General features: G+C 38.5%; 1 protein-coding gene across 1 annotated transcript in view; it reads left to right on the top strand.

The window, feature by feature from the left end:
* Nucleotides 1-677: 677 nt before the first annotated feature.
* The window catches only part of Dscam2 (Down syndrome cell adhesion molecule 2), a 49605-nt gene continuing 25428 nt past the window's right edge, over nucleotides 678-24854 (top strand). Inside the window, exons 1-6 of the mRNA XM_033350650.2 lie at nucleotides 678-1179; nucleotides 7980-8144; nucleotides 17054-17200; nucleotides 17330-17447; nucleotides 22452-22613; nucleotides 23246-23529. Of these exons, the coding sequence (XP_033206541.2) occupies nucleotides 678-1179; nucleotides 7980-8144; nucleotides 17054-17200; nucleotides 17330-17447; nucleotides 22452-22613; nucleotides 23246-23529 (1378 nt within the window). The remainder of the gene's footprint in view (nucleotides 1180-7979; nucleotides 8145-17053; nucleotides 17201-17329; nucleotides 17448-22451; nucleotides 22614-23245; nucleotides 23530-24854) is intronic.

Raw genomic sequence — 24854 nt, forward strand, 5'->3', positions numbered from 1 at the left:
CCACGGCACAATCTACGATCCGCGTAAGAATAATCTGCAGATAACGCACGCCTCTGTTTCTCTCGCAACCGTTTCCAATTTTTCTCGCGGAAAATTTCCAAACGAAACTTAACAATATGGAATCGTTGCACGAGCATTGGCTTCTTTCGTACTGCTTTGAATTTCTACGATGAAACCACGCGCTAACTATCGAGATCTACGCTTATTTGCTAGAAACATGTTAAACGATATTGGCATAGGCTAAGGACTAGGAATGATCGGCGCTATCGAATCAGAAACAAAATTTTGTTCTCACGACGTGAGTTTCTTCTTCGTTTGACGAAGAACCGCGAGAGGGGTCATTTTTGGCGCACGAGTAACGCGAACGACGAGTTGGAGAAATATCAATTTATGGACGTTAATCCATTTCGTGTTCCACGATTCCTGATAAATAATATCTCGTTGTTGCATTTTGTTATTTCGTGTGTCTTTGCATTTCGCGCGCCCTGGCGCGTTTGAATCTGCCTCGAGTCCATCGATAACCGCACTCCACTCGTTGCAGACAGACGTCGAAGCCAAGATTCGCAATCACGGCGGAAATATCCGCACGAAGGAAGAAAGAAAAGCTCGTAGATGAAACGAGTGAACGCGAAGCGTTTTATTAGCAGAGACCCGGAACAGAGGGTGGTGAGAGAAATATGCAAAAATGGAGAAGGGACGGGATTTACGTCGCAATTAAACTGTCGCGTGTCGGGCGGTCAACGATTCAGCGAGCGGCGCCGTTTTTCCGCAATCAGCCGGCAGATTTATGCGAATTTTCGAGCGTTGAACGTTTCGTTTTGTTCGCAGGTGCAGCCGCGGCGGTGACATCCGCGGGTGGTCATGGATTCGACGCACATTTACGTGGCCCAAGCTTCGTGATCGAGCCACCGTCAAGGGTGGAATTTTCGAATTCGAGTGGCGCCTGGCTGGACTGTACCGCGACAGGAAGTCCCCCGCCCAACATCGATTGGTCGACCGCGGACGGACATCCGGTGAACGACGTACCGGGAGTGCGGAGGGTGCTGAGGAACGGCACGTTGGTCCTTTTGCCGTTTCCGGCTGCCGCGTTCCGGCAGGATGTGCACAGCGCGGCCTACAGATGCGTGGCGAGCAATTCCGTCGGTAGAGTGCTCAGCCGTGACGTGCAGGTCAGGGCAGGTAAGAAAATTACTGGTAATGGGTATGATGGTATTGAGAGTTTCTCTATTCAGTGGAACGAAGAGGCAATTTAATCCTTCGCAATCCTATTTTACGATCCTAGAGTCGATATTCTACGTGTGCCAGGAATTATTCTGTTTCGTTCGATTACTTTCCACTTCAAAATATATTTCAGATTAATTCCGTGCCTCGTAGTTTTAGATATAAATTATATTCTTTTGCGTTAAAATAGACTTGGGATATTTGCGCATTTGTGAGAAATTTAACTCCTTGGTGTACAATGACGTCTGGAAGACGTCATCCATTTCATGTGCCATTGTAGACTTTGACTTTTCCGAAATGTGAAGAACTGTTTCCGGCTGACGTCGAAAATCGTGCATCGATTCTGTTTTATTTTAAATGTTCGAGATGCTCTCGCCTCCTTTCTCCGCAACAGTATCGATAACAAAATGAATATCGCGGAAGATATGCTACACAATTCGTCGGAACAGACCGTCACAAAGTGAGTGCCCAACTCGGCTATAGGTAAAATATTTTTAGGTAATTATAATTTTAGGTAATTAGGTAATTTAGGTAATTATAATTAAATATAATTTTCCTGAACATATACCTTCGACTAATAAAAAAGAACATGCTGCAAAGAGATGCCATGTGTGCTTAAAAAATAATATAAGAAGCGACACAACTTGTCTAGTGAAGAAACGTCTAGTTCCTCTACATATTCGAAAATGTTTTGAAATGTATCATACTTTATAGAATTATTAATTTATTATTTTATAACGTTACTTAATTAGTGTCCATTAACATTATATATCAACTCGATTGAATATTATACAGCAATGTAAATTTCGAAATAAAATATTCTGTTTTTGAGCTTGCATGTAACCGTTCAGTTGAGTCAGATTTAATAGTATTCTTCAGGCGCATCAAATTCCGTTTTATTTGTACGTCAATGGGTTTAAAATGCAGGGACGTAGAGGACGTATATAATAATCTAAAAGTACGTATAATAAATTTCTATTTATCAGTTTCTTTAGTTGTACTTGTAAAAGTACGAATTTACAGAATTTAAATATATCGATGAAGATACGTTGTTCGCTCCAAAGATATTAAAACATCCAAGCACGAACAGATTCTGGAATTAGCTTATTGGATATTAACCAGCTGAATTGTAAATGGAATAAAATATGAAACGTCGTTCGGATTGCAAGGAATTATTTTTCCTGTTAAATAAATGACTTTTGGCTATTTATAATGTTACACCGCTAGCATCGGATTCTGGCGCAATCTCGCGGAAACATCTTCCTCGTCTCTTTCTTTCCAACTTTCTGATCTACTTCTTTAGATATCTTTGGAATTCTTGCGTCTTCTTTTGTACCGCTTGCCTTTTCTTCTATAGTCAACCTTTCGCCTTTGCACACCGCCGGAAATACTTACACACGTGACGTACTAGCTCGCAAGTACGAGCAGATTTTCTCTCGATCTTACTTTCTCAATATTTTCTACACTTCTATCGTTATCTATTGTCCTTCTTCCTTAAAACTCTAGTTCAAGTCAACGTTTCTCTGTCGCGACACAAGCTTTGCAATAAAAATCTTTAATCTATCTGTATCGTTGCTGATAGAAGATAAATTCCGTGATATGTGTAGGTTATTGAGGAAATGGTAGCGCTATTGAGGAAATGGTAGATGAATCGTTTCATTTGTTCGTTACGTAGCAGATAACAGAAGACATTTCTTGAGACAAAAATCTTACGCTCATAACTAACACCTGACTACTAAAAAAGTCAATGTTCTATTTATAATTGACATGATAGAAGAGCATGATTCGCGGTTTGCCAGCTGCTCGAATATGTTTCTGTTAACACATAGTCTCAAATTTGTTCTCCGTTTCTTCGACGTAGAAGTCCATCTACATTGTTCAAGATACGACGTCCAACATGAACAGCAAAATCTAAACAACCAACTACAATTTATGCGGAGCGAAAGAACACGATGCAAACGAGCGTTGATTGCGCCGGGGGCGTTCGAATGAATAGGAGGAGCAATTAAAAAATCATTAGGAGATGCGTTGGTCTTGTTCCTCGAAGGAGGCAAGACACGGAATCCAGGCAAGTCCTGACGAAGGATGTTTTAAACCCGGCCGGATGCAGATGAGACGCGGCCAGGCTTTCTCCGTGTGGAGCTCAGTGTAATTACCTCTTTAAAAAAAGAGTGAAAGACAGAGAGATCGAGAGAGATAGAGAGAGAGAAAGGAGGGGAGGAAAAAAGAGAAAGAGGAAAAAAAATGCAATCTGAATGCAAATCCGTGGCAGCTGCGAGGTCGGCCGACGCTTTCAGGATTGCCAACTACTCCCTCGCGGCTATAAAGTTCTGGCCGGGACGTGTGGCCGTTAATTAAAACTTTACTTCCTGCTTTCAGTTTAACAAAAGAAATTTCTATCCCGAACTGGCTCCACTGATCCGAATCGGAAGTTTTCGCAGCCCATTGCATCGTTCAGGATCGAAGGAAACCTAGAAACAGCAAGAACGTCGTATCGATACTGTTTCGCTTCGTTTCATTGGATTCGTCGTTATTGTCGCGTGTATCCCGAGAGAAGAAGCGTTCTTCCTGCGTTAAGGACGACATAAGCGATTTAGGACGAATCGGGATAAAGCGAAACGCGTCATCATCGATCGATGAGAATGTGCGTAACGCTGTAATTAAAGAAAAGTGGGGGAAGAGCAGAGAGAAACGCGGAAGAAACAAACTCATTTCGTTCTCAGCTTGTCGATCGACTTGCTATTTAACTTTCAGGTGTCGGGATAGTAGAAGATGCGCGATATCTATATCGTAGGAAAAAGTAGTTAAGTGGAGAATTTCGAGAACGCGTGTCGTAGCTGGCGAATGTACCAGTGTGCAAACGCGTACCGAGTTTTTGGAGGACCTCGAATTTCATAGTCTCAGATCATAAGACTTCTAATTTTTTACTCACACGTGGAACATGACATCCAGCAAGTCCAACCTTAAACACGTAGAACCTCGAGTTTCATAGTGTTTCATACAATTATTAAGCTCGCCAAGTTTGACCCTAGCATCGCAGAGAGAACTTTAAAAGTTTATATTTTAAACCACCAACAGCAGCCACGCTACAGAATGCTTTTAAGCTTTACCAGAACTACCTATAAACGTAAGATCTTGCGTTCGAGACGACACTTCTTAGTTTCTGGAGATGTGCTTCCAGAAGAGGGCGGAAATCTAAGATTCGAAGAGTAGAATTCGAAGTGAAGATATAAGCTCGCGTATCAGGGATCTAAGATTAATTAGAAATCAGGATCTAGCATTCGAAACGCATTCTTTTACGTCGTAATAGATGTTCAAAGTCTTAGGTTCTCGATCTTATTGATCTCGGAATTTGCTTTAGCGAGTTTCCTAACTGTCGGCTATTGAAGTCGAGATCTTGAGACCTCTGGCATGATTTTGATGTGTTTCACGTCTCTGAAACTGTAGAGATTACACGATCCAGAGATTGGTCTGTGGGGATCTTAGACCGCGTGTTATGAAGTTCCAGATCCTTTGACTTTGACTACATTGGTACGTCAAGGTTGAGACTCGGTTTCGAGACCTCGAATCTTCCTCAAAATTTTATTCTTCGATTATAGCTAATGTTAATAATTTGAAACAGTAATTTTATCACGCGAGAGTGGAAGAAAGACTTGAAAGAAGAAAATAGATCAAAAAACTTTCAACGTTTGCGTCCTACCGTTACTCTTATTTATATTTTGTACCTTGTAAAAAAATTTGTTTAGATTTTAACGTTTTAAGTTAGATTTTAAGTTTAAGTCTCAACTCCGTTTTTTTAAACGAAATAAAATTCCGACGAATACGATTTAATGAACGCAAGGGCTACATTTTTGATGTAACTAACTATATTTTTGTCGAAGGATCGCACTGTTGCTGACATTGTGTCGTAAAGACCCTGGAATTTGTATCATACCTTAGGCAAAACACGTCTTGGGCGAGTGAACGTAATACAAAGACTATTTGCCCAATTTGAATATGCAAATAGCTGTAGACCAACATAAGCAACAGTGCAATCTGTTTAACTATAGGAGGGCTATTACGTGAACTAATCGTTCAATCTACTGCATTTCTCACCAGACGTTGTATCGGATTACCATACTCATTATCTTCAATTAACAGTACAGTTTAAAATTAACGCGAGAAAGAAGTTAAGAAACGAGGGAAATTAAATACGCTAGACACGCAAATTACTTCTTTTTATTTTATCGTTTGACTTTGTCATCTAATTTTCTCAATATTTATCTCTTTCTGACTATTAGTTTCACCGATGCACGATGGCCAAAACAACGATAGTTTCGTTTCCCCGTGTCGTCTTGATTTTTATATCTACTTCTTACATTCGCACGATCTTTTTTAACTATTGCTATTAAAGTTAATTCTTAACGCAATATCATACGAAGAACGCGTCTAACTTCAAAGTAGAACAGTTCGTAGTCGCATTTTTCTGATTGCGTTTCTAACGATAAAATTATCGATTCGAAAATATTATTTGAGTACGAATTTTTCATACTGTTTATAATCATATAAATATCCACTTATTTCTACTTCTTTTTGGGCTTTAATTTAAACAACGCGAGTTACGAACGAATCCTAGAAGGCTCTGTGACGCGTCAGTCATCTAACGAGAAAGGGAGCTTGAAATCGACGATACATTTTTAACTTGACACGAAGAACTATCAAATAAAAAATGAAATAAATCAAACAAAAAAGACAATTGCTTTATTTTACATCGATCAACTTTATCATTTAGTATCCCCGATATCAATTTCCCTGTTTGCAACAATAAAAAATTTAATTGACCTCGGCGTACGATAATCAACGCGACACTACAATTTCTACTCGCGTAACCCACATTTACTGGTATCTGCCTTCATCTGCAGTGGAAACAACGCGAACGACGATCGAACCGAAAAAATTCCTCTCTCCGATCAAACGACCTAACCCCCATCGCGCTGCAATCACACCGCGCGGGTTTCTCTGTGTAACCCGCATCCTTCGCCAGCTACAGCGAGATTCCAATTTCGAATCGCGTTCGACGCCCGTCGCGTTTAAGTGTTTTCATTTCCAGAAGAATCTCTATTGCAGCGTCGAGTTCGCGTCGCTCGATCAGCGCGTTATTAGCTTCTCCAGGGACACGTTAAACATTCGACGCGAAAAAGCAAGAGAAGGGAATTGCGAGGAAATTCGAATCCTTTGAAAAATTGATGAAATATCGTAATATGGGTAACGTGGCAGGACGCTGAAGACGCGACTACCGAGCGAAAACGCGACAATAAGCGAAGAGAAGAGATAAAAAGGTGTTGACGGAAACAGGGAACGAGTTTCTTCGTTGGACGGAAGGTTGCAACGCAAGAAAACGATGGGAGGAAGAAATTCAGCGTGTTACAGGGACGAAAGGCGCGAGAGGAAGAGAACGTTCGTCGGCGTCGCCACGTCGCGTCGGCGTGTCAGAACCGGTTGCAGCGTCGCTGGCCGTCGCCCTTGGAATTTCCACGTAAATAAAATCTCCGGAAGAGTATAGTGCCTCTCGAGCGGCTGGGCGACGGTAGAAACAAAAAAGGAAAGGAGAAAAACGAGCGGCAGACGTCGAGGACGAGGCGTTCGTTACGCTCGCGTCGCCTCACGCCTCGCCGCTTCCCCGACGTCGACGTCGAGATTCACCCGATTGTCGACGACGAGTAACGACGTGACACCCTGTATATAAGTCTACGTACATGTGTACAATGTATACGTTACGCGAGTGAACGAGGGATAAGGGCGACGCGTGTAACGTAACGTTTTAATTACCATCGACGCAAACTATCGCTCCGCGGCACCCTTTCAACGCGAGTAGCACTGGGTCGAAAGTTTGGATTAATAGAACTCTAGATTGTTCTCTGAATCATTGCTAAGGTTGTTCGCTGAAGGTTCTGATTTAAACAACAGTAAAATTGTTTGCCGTCGGCATTGATCAGTTTTGTCGGGAACGTTTTGCAATTATGGAATTTAGAGAAAAATATTCCAATCGGTAGGATAACGTAGAATTGTAATACTTACGCTGTAGTAGTAGTATGTAGCGATGATATGAACTTCGTGAATTGAATTTGTCCGAGGAGAAACGATGGGAAATAGGGGAGAACTTTTATGAATCTCTTAGCGATCGTTAAGGATCATATGCTTATGATATCAATCGATTTGGATAAAAGAAATTGGGTCTAATATATTTTTAGATACGATTATTTAGTTCATACGACGTTAATTTACATATTAATTTATTGATAAATTCGAGTTATTGTTCTGAAAACTTAGTATGTTAATCGTTTAGAGGCTTCTGAATTTTGTATTTATATCCATATGTTGAAATGTTTCCTTGAAAGGTTGGCTTATCAATGGAGAATATTATTTTAATATTAGTTTATTTCCTTCGTGTATTATTTAATTTATTTTAGTAGTATAACTTTGTCTCTGTGTTTACCAACTAAAGTTACAGTCATAAATCTTCCCACTGGAATTTTAACGCTTTTGAATTTTGTAGTTATATCCATATTTATATCCATATGTAGAAATGTTTCCTTGAAAAGTTGGTTTATCGATGGAGAATATTATTTTAATATTAGTTTATTTCCTTCGTCTATTATTTAATTTATTTTAGTAGTATAACTTTGTGTCTGTGTCTACCAAGCAAAATTACAGCCATAAATCTTTCCACTGGAATTGTGTACAACCGCAAATGTAACTTTACGTTTATTTGTTCACAGTGGTAGCCCAAGCATACAAAGTCGACGTGGAGGTGATCGGAGGTGCATCGAGGGGCTGCACCGCGGTGTTACGATGTGTCGTTCCTAGTTTCGTGAAAGATCTGGTGCGCGTGGTGTCCTGGTTGCAGGAACCATCGTTCTACATTTATCCTTCTCTACAAGGAGGTAAGAGATTTTCCCTTTTTACATAGTTGTTTTCGTTTTGTACTCGCAGTAGTCGAAGAGAAGATATCGTAGCGTATTCGAATCGTTCAAAGGTACGTTCAGTCCTAATCTGGTTAGAATCTTTTCAAGGTACTAATAAAAAAATAATATGACTTACGTAAGATATGCAGTGATACTTGATAACCACGTTCGATGATATCCATCAACAGGTAAAGGATTTATACATACGGTACAGTAAAAGAATACCTCGAGGATATATTCAATGAGATAGTTTTCACTTCAAATATTGTAAGCTTTAAAATTGAATTAAACCAACTCAGACAAAATTGAAACGACTAATTACAGACATTTCACTACAATTACTAAAATACATGTAGAGATTTTTGACAAAATTAATACTGAGTTTTATCGAGAAAGGAACATAATTACATACATTTTGCTATTCTATCTTTTTATCTATAATCTTCCATGTACCATTCTACAGACGCTTCTACGCTCTTCTTCCAATTAAGATTAGAAACCAGCGTTAACAATAATCCATTCTCGACGATACCATTATCTAAACAAAAAAACCATCCTCTCTTTGAAAAGCCGCGCGAGAGTGTATACACCAGGAAGAATATGTACGGCTAATAGCCGCGCTGGTTGAGTTTGCGGCAGTCTCCGCTCCCGAACGCTATTATTCTATATGAAAAGCAGCGCGCTATCATATAATCGATAATTTCGCCTATCTACCAAAATGTAATATTCCGCGTAGCGGTCGCTCGTGTGGTAGGAGGTGGTAATAAAAGCCCAAGAGACATTCCATTGGCGCAGATGCAGCAACACACAACCGATAGGTGTACGAAGCACAAAGCATGAAACAAGAAGAATTATACGGCCACGTTCGTGCGGTAGAACAGGGAAACACTGAGACGAAAGAGAGGATACTGTATAGGAAAGGAGAGCGGAGATGGCAAAGGTTGTATGGGCGATTTTCACGTAGGTAGAAGGTAGCACGAGGTATAATAGCCGGCTGGTGGCATTGCTTACTAGGACTAAAATTTAATATCCGGCCACGGGCGTACAACCGGCCGGTACAGTGAAATTTAATATCCACAATAATCTTGCATCACCGTCCCGCGGCGTTGCTGTAGGTCGCGGAGAGATCGTCGAGGACATCGACCTCGTAACGGTCGAGCGACTCGCTCATTAATAGTCGTAGAAATTAATTGGATTTAAGAACGTCGTCGGCTGGTCTTGCTTTTTCCCGAGCCTCTGTCTCTCTGTCTCTGTCTCTGTCTCTGTCTCTGTCTCTGTCTCTCTCTCTCTCTCCTTCTTTCTTTTACTATTCTGTCGCTGTGACGACACGTATTGAAAAAGATGATACCCGGTAATTAAAACGTAATATCACGTCGGTTCGCGCGCTATTAATTAGTAAGCTTAATTAGTAATCCTTTTAATTGGACGCGACACGCCGTTGTTAATGCCGTTTGAGTATGGTCTTGCAATCTTTCCGCGATTTACCTTACTCATCTCACTGATAATTATTTCCCTTCTACTTGCCTATTTTTCGTCTTGTTGCTCCGTCTGGTTTGTTCTTTTCGTTTAGACTTCTTCTTGTTTAGATTTTGGTGGACACGCGCTCTGGCAAACTGTCAGGACCATCAAATGTAGTATAGTACATTGTATCGAGCGATAGGAATAAAGAACGTTCGACCGACATACGTAGATCTTGAAATCAGTTCGTTCCACGTTACGTCAACTCTCGGTGCTTGGACAAATTTTATAATTACACAGAACATTGAGAAAAGCATATTCCCCGGCGATAACGGGAGTCGATGAAAAAATACAGAGCTGGCTGGTATCCAACGACCATCGTCGTTCGGTTTTCGAGCGACGAACGACGGGATAGCGTAACTTTTATACGACCATGGAAAAAAGACGACAGTAAAAACACACGTCGCCCTCAACGAGAAGATATTGGCACACCGTGAACCGTCCCTGTTATCGCGTGATACATAAAATTCCCTGCATATAGCTTTGTTTTTAACGAACCTCCTGGTCTTCCCACTCGGCTTTCTGGTATAATTTCTTCCCTTCTTATGCTTCCTCCTCCTTGTTAAAATTTCTTTTTACGATACTATCAGCGCTCAGAATACTTCTAAGATGCTGTTTCTTTAAAACTTAGTGATCCTTATATCTGACGACGTATTCGTTAAATCGATTTTCTGAAAAAGTTAATTAGCCTTCAGCGAGTAGTCGACCGACGATGCAAATTGAAACTTTAAAGAACGTGTCTTCGAACAAAACCCATTGTTAATGCAGCTCGATGAAATTAAAAGGTAAAAGGTTGACCATTTATAAATATTCGTATGAACAATGAGAGTAGGATTCATCAGAAACTACCGAAGATAAATTTAAGCAAACATCGATTATATTACGAATTTAATTATATCAGAGAATTTAAAACAGGTGAGATGGAAGATCAAATTCTCGTATTCCTCAGGATTTACTGGCACAAAATTTTCTAACCTACGCTTTGAGCATACCAATTTGCCGAATCTCTTTTGATTCTTGGCACGTTTCACGTATTGTCTGTTAGCGCACTTGTCAGCATAGCTATTTAGAAACCCATATCTTCGACATGCAAACATTCGAAACGAATCGTCTATTTCACGGAATCGGAGACCATATAGCAGAGACATTATGGGAATTGGGACTGATGGAAAGCATTTGGGGGGTAAATGCGGAAGGCACCGCCATGGATTAAGCGACTGTCAATGATACTGTCTTTATTCCTACTGATCTATAACGCGCTTTAGCTATTAAACCGTCTACGGAGATCGACTATCGTCGATAGATCCGTCTCATTTGCGCGAGAATTTGGCGTAGAAATAAATTGGTTTACGCGATGGAAATAGAAATTAATCGAAAATCGATACTTCATTTCGAATCAGATTGTACATATGTAGCCTGTTAAACGAAATAGCTCTAGAACAAAATACTTCTTCTTCATCGACTATTATTAAATTAAAAGTGAAACGTTAATTTATTGTATTTGCAATAGACGAGTACGTAGAAGGAATTTTATCGACCAATAAAAATTTATTTAGAGAAAGGGATATGTTAGGATATTAAATTTTCTCGCTCTCGTTGGTTAGAACATATTTAGAGAAAAGTGTTTTGTTTGGTAAAGTATATTGGTAAAGATATCTTTCATCTCTAATCAACGACATATTATAGGTTTCTAATACAACATTTTTGGATTTAGTAAACATTGATGGACAAGTCGAAAGATTTATAATTATACGTTTCAGTAGAACTAAAATGCTGTCGCTTAGAAAGAATATAAGATGAAGATTTTGTCGAATGCATCGATACCGTGATCTTAAAATTTTATAATATTTGGTATAAAGTTTATCTATTTTAGATAGCAAAATACTTAATAGTGAATGCAGAAAATATATTTGAAAGACGCGAAACTATATGTACAGGGAAGTACGTACATGCTTTGGAAGTGATGTTCTGACGGAAGGCACCCATGTGGTTAATATCCAAGGGGAACCGCTACAGATCAAAGTGTCGCGAATAATGTCTTCGTTCCTCCATATTTACGATGTGTCGTGCCGACTATTTCTGATACCAATTCACCAATATCGCATCGAAGTATACTTTCCGATAGGAAATATAATATTGAAAATAAAATTGTTTAATTGGATATCGACAATCTTAACTGACAAATGTTATTTGTTCCAATTACGAGTTCTAGCGAATAACGTCCTTTTTTAGGATTGCCATTATATCGAGTAATAGTACATAAACTACAAATTTTTGTTTATAAACCTAAATAGAAAGTTATATCTGTATAGTCTTGTTTAAACATTTCGTTTCTAACTTTTGACTCGTATTTCATCTCTTTAAATTTTCGCTCGTTTTGCTTTCTTTGTTCTTCTTTCTTCTATTCTGAGTTTCCATAATGTATAGCGTAAAATTAAGTATAGTAAGTAATATAAAATTAAATATAGTGGGCTACTCGATAATGTACATAATAAAAGACGACGTGATAATCTCGAACAGGCAGAATTTCTGCATAATCTCTAAAAGGCAGACATAAAATCGTCCATTATTGTTCTAATTATTGTACTTAGCTTCTCATATGTTTAAAATATATATAAAAAGCAATATATTAAAAAAAAAACTCTCCGTTTCTTTTAATTGCTTCCTGTCACAAACGCAGCCCACGTTTGTGGTCTTTGTAAACACCGTGCGAAGAGGAATGTAACAAATCCAGTGCAAGATCTACAATATCATTCGAATCGAGACAGGAACGTGTACAGCGTTCCGAATGTTCTCGAGAAATTAAATTTCACCGAGTTCTTTTGTCTGTTGTGTTCCGCTTCCGTCGTTCGTCTAAACTCGCTAGACGGAAATTCCATTTTCCGTCCGGAATCATAATGCTTTCGATACAAATCGAAACAATACAAACATGTGCAAGATGCGATCTGATAAGTAAACAATTAAATTCTCTAGAAATTCATTCGAAAATGAAATACAATAAAATAATTTTGTACAAATGTGCGCTACTTCAAAAATGTTTTCGCATTGTTGTTACATTTGCTGCAGGTTTGATAAAAATTAGTTCGCATCGGGCTTTTGCTAAACCAGTAACTGTATTTCGCAGTTCACGATCTACGGAACAACATTATCTTCCAAACTGAAGGTATTTTGAAAATGTTCACTTGTATATACAATTCGATTTATTTCCCAGTTAAAAAATATTTTGCCTTTCACCTGATTCCTTATACCGTCAGATGAAAAACCTTTCCGCACAAACTTCAATTATTCAACGTATCAACTTTGAAAAGCTCTTTTTAATTAATCGTTTTCATTCGTCGCTACTTTATTTATGCCAATTTACGAGAAACTTTGAAAGTAAACACGTGGAAAGTGCACATAATATGTAAAGATGCATAAAATATCCGAAGATACTATGCTCATAAAAACATGAATTTGCATAAATATCATCAGTCTCCATTTATCATAATATATCAGAAACTAGCAACTTCGGGTTAAAGAACGCACAGAAGCTCGAACAAGAACTTGCCAGCCTTCTTTCATTGCGTTTTCTCCTTTAATTCTGAATGACCCTATAAACGTTATATCCTGTACGTTTCCATTAAATCTATCCCTATACATCTATCAGGATCAGCCCGCAATTAATTCCACGTACATATTTCATCCATGTACACTGTACACGTGTGCAGACACAGTCGCGTGAGGATTACCGCCATGTCCACTGTCACGAATTCTTTGACAAGCCAACGTTTTTCCAAAGAGGATTGTCAAACGTTTATTCGCGAACACGCACGAAATTGTCGCGCGAAACGAGCGAAAAGTTTTAATTGCTTCGCGTACGAGCTCGCCGATAGAATCGTCTTCGTGAAACGATATTGTTTGAACGCACGGCTCTCAAAAAAGGTTACATGCCTTTGCGAAGTTGATGCTTACGACTCGTTAAAAGTGCGCGCGTACATTGACAAAACGGTATTGGTACAATACGGTTCCGCGTTTCATTGTTTTCAGCGTGCAAACGTGTTGTTAATTTTCTTTATTTCTCCTTCTCTCATTTTGTGTCCCTCCTTTCTTTTCTTTTATCTTTTCTTCCTGTCCTTTTTGTTTGTAATTTAATCCAAACGTTCGAACAGAAAATAGTGCTGGTGAATAGAACAGAAAAAGTTTGTAAATGGAGCGCGCAAATTTAACATGCGTCGATTAAACGAAAGTGTTCGTTTCGATGGTTTTTCAGAGAAATCGACGGGAAATTGCGCGAATTAATTGCTCGCATTCGAACAGCAAATAATATAAAAAGGTTAACATGATGTATTAAAACAGAGGAGGAAAGGGATTTCAGTGTAACTGGCCAACTGAATGAATCATTCGAACTTGAATGCAGATATTTTATCTTTGAAAGAGAGATCTTCCTTTGCATTTCTCTTGATTGCGTTTCTTTTTTTTTATTTTTCCAGAACACGATCATTATTATTTCATGCGTTTCTCAATAGTTCACCGTTTTATATGTGCATTTGATAAATATCGCATTATCGCTCGTCCAATATTGTACAGGTATCTTTTTATCCATCTAATAAACATTAAAATTCTATAAACTATTTCTTTTATAATCTCTTATATCCTAAAACAATTAATTTTATGCACGTGGAACGCGAACGTTTTAAAAATTGTTTGATCATCCTTCCCCTAGCTTTCCATACCCTGAAACAATTAATTTATACTTGGACGTTATATAGACATCTTTCTGTTGACCTAATTGATATTAAAATTCTGCCAATTATTCGATCATCCCTCTTATACCTTCCTACAACCACAACTAATTAATTTCCACGCAGATGTTACGCGAATATCTTTTCACCCCTTGAATAAACTTTACAATTCGTCAAATTACTTACCGTTTTTAACTTCACAACGCATTTAACCATTCTCTCGCGCCTCTACAGCAACTCTCTCACAAGCAGCAATCCCGTATTTCTTGCTGCCTATATAATATTAAGCCGCCTTTGTTCCCCATCTATAGTCGCTATATTTCTGTAAGCGTAACATATCCATCTTACTAATAGCGCTATGGTCAGACTGCACGTAATTCGAGGCAGCCTCCTCCGTCTCGTGCATACATACGCGTATGTACATCGTGTACATGGTCACGTACATACGCAGTCTATCTACGTTGAATAGATCCGAGAGGACAGGGTATAGGTAGTAGCATCGAGTGTGATACCGAAACTACATAACCCATCCAAGCCGGCTGACTTGGCCGACAATCGCTATTTAGCAGGACCGCTTATCTCTGCCGGTCTTAGCTGTGCTAATGTCTCGTAGCCGAATTTGCGTTCGAACGTAGACGTAATAACGTAGAATCTTGGATAGGGATACGGAGGTAGCGTGTACTACGCGCGGCTAGAAATTTCGTTAGCGGGGCCAACAAACACGGAGATAAGTAACGCGCGATTACTTGCAAAAATCTTCATCGATTCGCCATGCAAGATTCCAACGAAGCAACGAGAAACAGAATGAAAACTGTTGAGAATCGTGGATCTTAATTGGCGAAATAAAAGTAAAAGAATACCAAGGTTACACTTGGAATTCATATTAAAATAGATTTAGATTTATTTAGTAAAGGATTTCCAAGATCTTCGTCGATATACATTTGTACGCATCCCAGCACTTTCTTTGTCTCGCCATCTTCCATACAAAAGTAAAGGAACACCAAGGTTACACTTAGAATTCATGATAAAATAGTTTTAGATTTATTTAGTAAACGATTTCCAAGATCTTCGTCGATATACATTTGCACGCATCTCAGCACTTTCTTCGTCTCGCCATCTTCCATACAAAAGTAAAGGAACACCAAGGTTACACTTGGAATTCATATTAAAATAGATTTAGATTTATGTAATAAACGATTTCCAAGATCTTCGTCGATATACATTTGCACGCATCCCAGCATTTTCTTTGTCTCGCCATCTTCCATACAAAGTAAAGGAACACCAAGGTTACACTTAGAATTCATGTTAAAATAGTTTTAGATTTATTTAATAAACGATTTCCAAGATCTTCGTCGATATACATTTGCACGCATCTCAACACTTTCTTCGTCTCGCCATCTTCCATACCACACTGCCGACGGAACCGACGAGATGCCGTGTACGCACATACTTCCACACATTCATATTCTCGTACGTGTGTCACTACTACGCGGCCAATTTTGTCTAGCACATAAAATTGTACATATCTCAATAAAAACGAGGAGCGAAAAACGCTCCGGACAACGTGGAAGGAAAAAGGAATGAAAAGAAAGACGAGAACTAATGGAAGAACGACCTCTTTCGTGCAAGATAATCACATATTCGAAAGCCATGTTAAAGATATCCGGACGTGAATAGGGGTTTTCGTAAAACGACTGCGAATGTTTAGGATAACTACCGTCATTAACGTTGCTCGGGCTTATCTAAGGAACGAGCACTGGCTTAAGCCGAGCAGGGCAAGAACGGCCAGGTAGTACCTCCGCCAGTCACCCAGAACAGGCGCTGGAAATCCCGGAATTAGCATAATTATCGTTACGGTAAAACCGTTCGCCGGTTCACCGACGAAAATATCACGAAACGTTGGCGATAGCTCGTTCATCGATGGCACAGAGTAGTTATCAAAGGTAATTCCGAATCCGCTTGCCACGTTTATTGAGAAACGTCGACGTCGATTATAAATTATCGCCACGCACGCCAGTTACGAATAATACGGAGATTAGAAAATTCCTCGTTATATTTCTGCCATGTGCGAAAGAGTGTCTCGCAGAGGATGCTCTGCAACGTATCACGAATCCCACTATCTATCGTATCTCGCGTTAAATAATTCACCGAACGTGGAGCTATTTGCTCCGGGGACGATATAATCGCGTTTAACACCGCGGGGAAGATAACCATCCCCGTTTTCCGGATTGCAAAACGTCTAGTAGATAGCCCGGTCATGTTCTGGTCGTGATGAAAGCTTTCGGACGCGAATTGCGTCCAAACGTATGGCGACTCCGATGTTATACTTCGTATCGAGAATATTCGCAACAGTTTCTGAAAAGAGAGTTTCATTCGATCTATAGCTGAAATTATCGTAATTGTTTTACTACGAACGATCGTTGTTATAGATCGTTGAAATTAATGGATATCGTTGTTTAGTGTCTGATAAATTGAAATTTATTGCTACAAATTATTATAACTAGACTACGCATGTTCATGTATTTATGAAAAGTGTATAGAATACGCGTAACACGCGGATATATAATATAACGTAACGAGAAACTACGACGATAAGAGGCAATAAATGATACAAAGGCATAAACCTCTTTTTCATCATTTGCGTTGCAGATGGGAAGTTTCACCTTTTACCAACCGGGGAACTTCTGGTCCACAGCCTGGAGTTCAGCGATCAAATACACGGCTACAGATGTCGAACGATGCATCGTCTCACTAGACAAGTGGTAGTGAGTTCCGTGGCCAACGTAAGGATAGCAGGTAGTAATTTTCACTCCGGTGGACAGGCCGATTTTTCTTATCGTCAGGAAATTGCCGAGGTTTTTTCCAATTACCCGCCGCATTAATCGACCCTCTCTCGAACGATTCTTTTTTTTTCCTTTTTTGTAGATCACAGAGGGGTGATGCCGCCGGTGATTCTTGAAAACTCTGGCGTTGTTCACGTCGCGCAAGATGAATCAACGTCGTTAGTCTGCGTAGCACAGGCCTGCCCTACTCCTGAATATCGGTGAGTTTTTCATTTATCTCGATAGAGATACCTTAGCTTTTTACTCATTACGGAGAGTTGTTATAAAAAGTATAAATTTTATTTTACATCGACGAACTTTTGTTTAGAAACGCAGAATCTTTTTAATCGTATTAACGTGAATACATAAAGTTCGTGTAAATTAAATTATAAGCTTATATCGCTTATTTAAATTGTTACTTTACATTTAATATTTGCAGCGTGTAGAATACTTGGAAATTTAAGTAGCATATATACATGTATAATCGCAATAATCATGACTCCCGTTTGTCATCTTTAAAAAAAATATTTCTTTTTTCTATCGCGATATACAACATAGTCTTTCTTTTTATCCTCTTCGTTACAACCAGTTGTACGTAACAGAGATCGTACAGTTTTTCCGACGCTCTGGAAACTAACGATTGGTTAATACTACTGTGTCTGTCGCGAAGGACTCATTCTACTAGCCAACGTACGAATATCGAGCAAGACTATTCCTAAACTATTTAATACGATTTATGAAAATCAGATATAGAAATATCTTTACAATTAAGGAATCAGTATTTTATACTCACGAAGGTAAATTAAACAGTAAAAATTTCGAAAATCAAAACATGTAGGTATACACCGACGTGCGTCCAAAATGCCAGAAATTCTCCAACTATCTAGCAATCTATATATAATAATAATAAAACAGTAGAAGGATCGTGTCTGTATATTGAATAACAGAAAAACAGTTATCCAGGAACAGTTCATAAGCTATCGTGTCCAGAAGACTAGTTCTTTCAATTTTTGTCTGTCTGTTTGTTTGCCTGCTTATACTCGCATCATGTAAGAACTACCGAACAAGTTTTCCTGGGATTTTCTCTGTTCCATATCTTAGTATCCGGGAAAGAAAATAGAATATGTTCCATCTCGATCCGTTTTCTAGAAGCTGGGAAATAGCTGGCGTTCGAGTTGTCAAGCTACGATGGTTATTATTCACGTCGTATTTGTTCTGAAATCCAACCATTTGATAATTTCATATTTTTTACCACGGAGAACAATCTAACTGTTGGTATGAAAAATATGCAGGTATTTTATTCGTAAAAGTTCATCCGTTTAAAAATTGTTCTGTATATTAATAGTCCACGCGAACAAAGTTGCGGCGAAAGGCTATTTATGGAACGAAAGACGCAGCTCGATTGATCGAGCTATCTATGTACAGTCTTTGTTCGTGAAATGTTTGGCAAATATAAATTAAATCATAATACATCCAAATAATCATGGGAATAATTACGCGTAATCGAAAACCGATGGCATGTTGCATGGTAAATTTAACGTTACAATTATTATTACAAACGATATAAACGAATTTAACGCTGTAATTGCGGGGCATTGGTCGTTGCGAGTTCAAAGCGACGGGAAACGAAGCATCCATAAACGGAAACACGAATTCTCGCGTAAATCGAGCGTTCACCGAGGAGTATAGTTTTTCCTAGTGATACGATTACCGTCACGATGCAAGATATGAAAATTCATCGATCCTTCGAGGACTGTGTATAGACGTAATCCTTCGGAATACGACCTTTTAATCTCTGCGTGATACGATAAATCTCTGTGTGTCGAAACTACGATCGACATATACATTTGCCCTCGCCGAAGAACTACAGAGGTTGAAGACAAACGTCTGAAAGCTCAGGTACAAAGAAAATTCTTTCATGCCAATGGAAAAGCGATAAAAGCGTAACGTACAAAGGAAGCAGAAAAAACAACGCACGTTCTAATCTGGCTCTTTAATCTAAAAGAAAACTACGAGCCACGTTTTTCAGCGTCGAAAGGTGGATCGAAACAAGGATGAACGAAAAGACAGTCAGAGACAGGAAAAGGAGAATCGGAGGCAGGAATATTCGAGATAGAAGGTAAGTAAAGAAATAAGGACTGGGCAGGACTTTGATCGAGGAAAAGTGGAAGCACTCGAACGTGAAGCTTCGCGAACGGAGCACAATCGGAAACTCTCCATGTCGCTCAGCGGGTCTTCGAGGAGCCTTCTGCTCTACAAAGTTTTTCTCCTCGTTCTCTTTCTTTCTCTCTTGGAATTTCTGGATCTCCTTTTCCTCGACCCAGGACCACGGGCAGATGCATGTACCGGACAAGAAACATCTGGAGAGATGAAAATTTATTGACGATAGCGCTAGCCAGCATGGCGTGCCAAGACATTTTGCGAACGATATGCTTGAACAGTACTTACATGCTTCACCGATACCAATCCATTCGACTGAAATAACGAGGTGAACTGGTTTTATCGCATGATTTAGGCTCGGCTACAGATTTATGAGTGAAACCATTTTTAACGCGTTGTGTTCTATCTTGTAATAACGAGGCAATGTATTTAGTTTTAGCAATTGAAGCTGTACGTTTAGATAATTTATTTTATTAACGACGACAATGATGTTAATAATAAGAAGAAGAACAGTTGTAACGGTTATAAGGATCGTACATAGAGTGGCAGCATGTTTGACTAAGAATTAAGGACCATCTTTTAGAAAACAATTGCCAGTAAGCGAGGACATTGGCGATGAAGCGAAAAATTTGAAGAAAATTATTAAGAAAAGGGATTGTATCTTCTTCAAAAGTTGTTTCTAATAGTAATACATGCAATAACATAAAGTGAGGCTACGATGTAATGTTTAATAGACTAATTAATGTTTTTCAAGATTCGTGTAATTAGAAGAAATTTCAGAAATTTAGCAACTCTCGTTTCATTCATTATATTATATTACATTGTATCATATTATGAAGATTTATGTAGGATTTCGTAAAGAAATATTGTTTTAGTAGACTATACATACATGTAACATGTGGCTGTATGTATTCTAACACGTGGCTGACCATACATTCATCTTATAAATTAGCACACTCCTGCACCATCCATTATTCCAAAACACGACGTAAGCAGGAGCAATCAATCGAAACTAGAAACGCTCGGTTTCTAACAACAAACTTGCTGCAATTTACCTGCAGTCAGATCATGTGCGAGTCGAGATAGTACGTATTTACCATGAAACTGATCGCGCTACAAACGTAATTCCCTTTTCCTAGAGAGAGAGATAGAGAGAAAAAGAGAGAGAGAGAGAGAAAGAGAGAAATACTTCACAGAAAGTCGCAAAGTCCAAATAAAATACACCTTTAACTTAACTCAGCTATCTTGACGCTCTCGAAAGAATCGAAGAACTGATCTACTAGACGAGTTTGAACTCTAACTTCTTACCTTTTTACCTCGGGTAACTTCCCCTAGAACTACCAACTAAAATTCCCGAAGGAAGTCAGCTCCCTTACGTATCAAGAAATCCAAGAACGAACAAAGATACAAGATACGATGTTCCTGGACGATCTACAAAAAACAAAGGGGGTTAGGTGAGGTATAGAGAGGACGAAAAAGGCGAAGATGAAGAGGATCGGGGAAAGTGAGGAGAGGAAAAGAAACGAAAAACAGAGCAGGGGATCCGTGGAAGTGGTTCGAGCCGACGAACGTGCTTCGATCGAAAACTGTCAAGACGTTGGTGAGGATGAAAGAAAGCACCGAATCTCCGGGATAAATGCTCACTGTGGATGTGACTGGATGTCGTTTCTAGGTCGTCGTGCCCGAAAGCCAGTGAAATTGAAGCGCCTCGGTTCCACCAACCAGCCCTTTGCCTGATGCGCGAGCGCTTTGCCTTCCGATGAAAAATTATTCCTCGAGTCTTTACCGGAAAAAAGGAAGTTCCAAAGTGGCAGGGGAAGTCGCATTAACTTGCAATCATGCAAACCGCGTTAGCTTCGAAATGTTCGGTCCGCGCGACGCTACGTTTGAAAATTTTTACCGGAATTCGCGTGCGAGGACGGGAACAGAATGGAATGCTGCCAGGACCCATTTTCGTGCGAATGCTACAAAGGATTTCTGCGCGGCTGCCGGCAAATTTTCAACGGAATGTTCGGCTAGAATTTCGCGAATTGTACGCCGATAAAGAGATTTCAATGGATTCAGTTAATGTAATTGGATGATATATTATGTTGCCGAGTGAGTAGAATGACGTTTGAATTAATCGAGATTACGAGGGAATTTATCGTCGGCTGAATTTTCACGATTGTTTGCTGGTCGATTCGATGGAATTTTTAATTGGTACTTTGGATAATTTCGCATGAGATATAAATTAGAGAAATAATATGTTATTGTGGATAGCGCGAAATGAAAATGATAAGTAATAACGAGTGGAATGAATCTCGTAAATACGCGTTTGATTTCGTTTTAATCGTAATATAAAGAATCGTAATATAAAAATTGCTTTTCACGCGTTTCAATAATTTTCTGAATAGCTAAGTATTTGCTAATATGAGGGTTGTATAAAGGGGAACTAAATTTTGTACAACAACGAAGATTTTAATTAACGGTGATTATTATTAAGATAATAGTAGTACTAAATCTATAATTAAGATGATAGTAATATTAATTCTGTAATTACGATGTTAAGAAGCTTAAAGCTATAAAAGGGAAGTAAAGATGTGCAATATACGGATATGATACTATATGTATGTACATATATACGATTATAGTCTTAGGGGTAAAATTCAGCGTATACATATGAGTATATATATGTGTATATATATGATATAGGAGATCTGAGTATAGTCCTTCTTTGAATCTTAAATAAATCTAGAGATTTATTAAAAATTTTCGTAGAAGAGGATATATCAAGAAGTTATATTAATTTCATACATGTTTAACAAACATAAGTTGTATTAGACTGTATAACTTTATAATACTTTATAGAGAAAGTACGTTAATGAAGACATAATTGAAACATAACGTCAAGAACGATTTTAATGAATCATAATTACAAGTAGAAAGTGTTTTTAAGCTTTATGATTTCTAGATCTTCCCTTATGTTTCATAGCACCATTGGATTATTTCAAGAGTAAAATATTGCTTACACAAACAGTGGTTCCATCATTTAAGGTTTAATGTTCCATCTACGATTCAATTTCCAGATGGTACGCACAAACCGGTTCCGAGCCAATGCTGGTACTCTCTGGACCAAGGACCAGATTGCTCGGGTCTGTTCTGGCCCTCGAAGCTGTGACGTTAGAAGATAGCGGTATTTATCGTTGTTCTGCGTCCAATCCTGGTGGCGAAGCTAGCGCAGAAATTCGGTAACGAATAAATGATAGATTTCATATAAATAGTAATAAATCAAGAAAGAAATTCAATAATTAATAAATTATATCCTAATCATTGACATCTATACGAAAGTGAAAGGAATAAATATATTATTTCCAGAAAAGTTTATTTCGAAATTAGCGCGTTTCCTACTATACAAAAGTTTAAGGATTTGAAATTAGGTCAAAAAATTTCTAGAGAACGTTTAATTGTGAAAAGATATCCATTGCGTTAAATTTTTAACATTTCTATCTTCTTTTATACAGAGAAAGCGAGAAACTTATTTAATCGACTAATTAAAGCTTTGCCTCTGGTAATTATGCCCATAGACCGTGGACTCCCTGCAAATTCTCTATCTACATATTTAACTTTACAAATAATATCTTGATAATTTATTACAAAGAAATTATTAACGCCTTTATTTCGTCCGGTACTTTATTACAAAGAAAGTAAGGCAAGGAAAGCATAAAGCGTTGATATTTCGATAAGATTACTAAAACGTTTGCGATTTAAAATTCATGACCAATTAAATGATAAAATAAAAGATGTCTTTGATTAAGTTCTTAATGAAACCTGCACTTGGAAGAAATAAACCAATGTTACAAAGTAAATAATCGTTCTTCAGGCTCATCGTGACAGCCCCGCTACACATCGAAGTGACGCCACCGTTGTTAAGCGTCCATTTAGGAGGTAATGCCGAATTTAGATGCGAGGTCAGCACGCATCCACAAGCTGGACCACACTTTGTTACCTGGTACAAGGATGGTCGCCAGCTGCCAGGCTCCGGCAGACAATCAGAATTATTGAGGCTGAACGGTATCAGCAGAGAAGATCGTGGAATGTATCAGTGTATCGTCAGACGAGCGGAGGGTGACACTGCACAAGCCTCAGCGGAACTACAATTGGGCGGTACGTAAGGAATGTTCATTTATCTCTTAGACCTTTCCATAGTGGAAACCGGGGCAATATTACAAGCTCGGGGCTCATAGCAGGATTAAATTCACCTTTTTGGGAAAATCTCGTTTTTTCAAAATCTCTTCAGAAATGATCTTCTTCCAATTACCTGTGTAAATTTCGCGTCGTTCTTAAAATTTAACGAATACCACTTGGAAAAAGGTACTCGATCGAATAGCTACTTTAAGTTACGTAATTTTCGTATGCAGAAACACGTAAATGCGCAACAGCATATATTCGTACGTACGGTATTCCATTCGATTCGACTCGCTCGATCTCAATTACCAAATTCCACATACTCGGCTTCATTTCGACTTGGACTGCACAAAGGAAAATTACATGGAAAGTTGCGGTGCAGTTTCGATCGGAATTGCAAATGAGGGGGCTTTCAATAGGTCTATGCATACGTATAAATTCACTTTTCGCGGAACTATCAACCTTGGTCGGGCACAAAGCAAATTAGGTCATTCTCGAAGATTCATTTTCTGCGTCTCGAAACTTTATCGCTTCCGTGAAAATTCACGCGGTCTAATTAGCATGGAAATGCATCACGCTTGCCATTCTACCAGGGAGGAAATTTAATAAATTGATACGACGTGACGTCTAGAATCCGTGACCTCGTTCCATTGCAAATGTATGTAAAATAAACAACGGCTTTTATCTTCGTCTAGAAAAAAACTATACAATTAGAATATTAATTTTGAATTAATTAATTTATCAACCAAGCAATTTGTATGGAATTAATAAATTTTACTGTTTTACCTCTGATTTTGATTATCGATATATTTGATTGCTCTAGAATTTGATTTTAATAATTGCGTTCCACTTCGACTGGCATAAAATTAATTAAAAATACCTATCGATTCAAGTGTCGCTATATTGAACAACAAACAGTTTACAAATTTTAGCTCTTTGATAATTACAAGTGATACCTAGATTAAAAGAACCAAGCGTTCTAAGAAATTAGTTAAGAATTAATCGATTTCTTATTAAAAATTCATTCATCAAATCTAATTTAGTAATTTAGCAGCGTGTGCTCGAATTTTACGTTCAATAAATATTGTTTCAACAGTCTTGGACTTTTTCGAACTTCCAATTGATCCAACCTTCCACATCGTTACGACTAATTTGCGTAATTTTTCGGACGTATTCGCGTCCAATACGTATCGATATAAAAACAGAAAAATTAAAATTCAACGAATGATGATATGAAAACGATTTAATACGCAATTACGTATTGCGTAATATTCCTCGTTAATACTACACCATTAAAGACACAT

Source organism: Bombus vancouverensis, chromosome 2, assembly GCF_051014615.1.
Source record: "Bombus vancouverensis nearcticus chromosome 2, iyBomVanc1_principal, whole genome shotgun sequence".
In the NCBI taxonomy this organism is placed as follows: domain Eukaryota; kingdom Metazoa; phylum Arthropoda; class Insecta; order Hymenoptera; family Apidae; genus Bombus; species Bombus vancouverensis.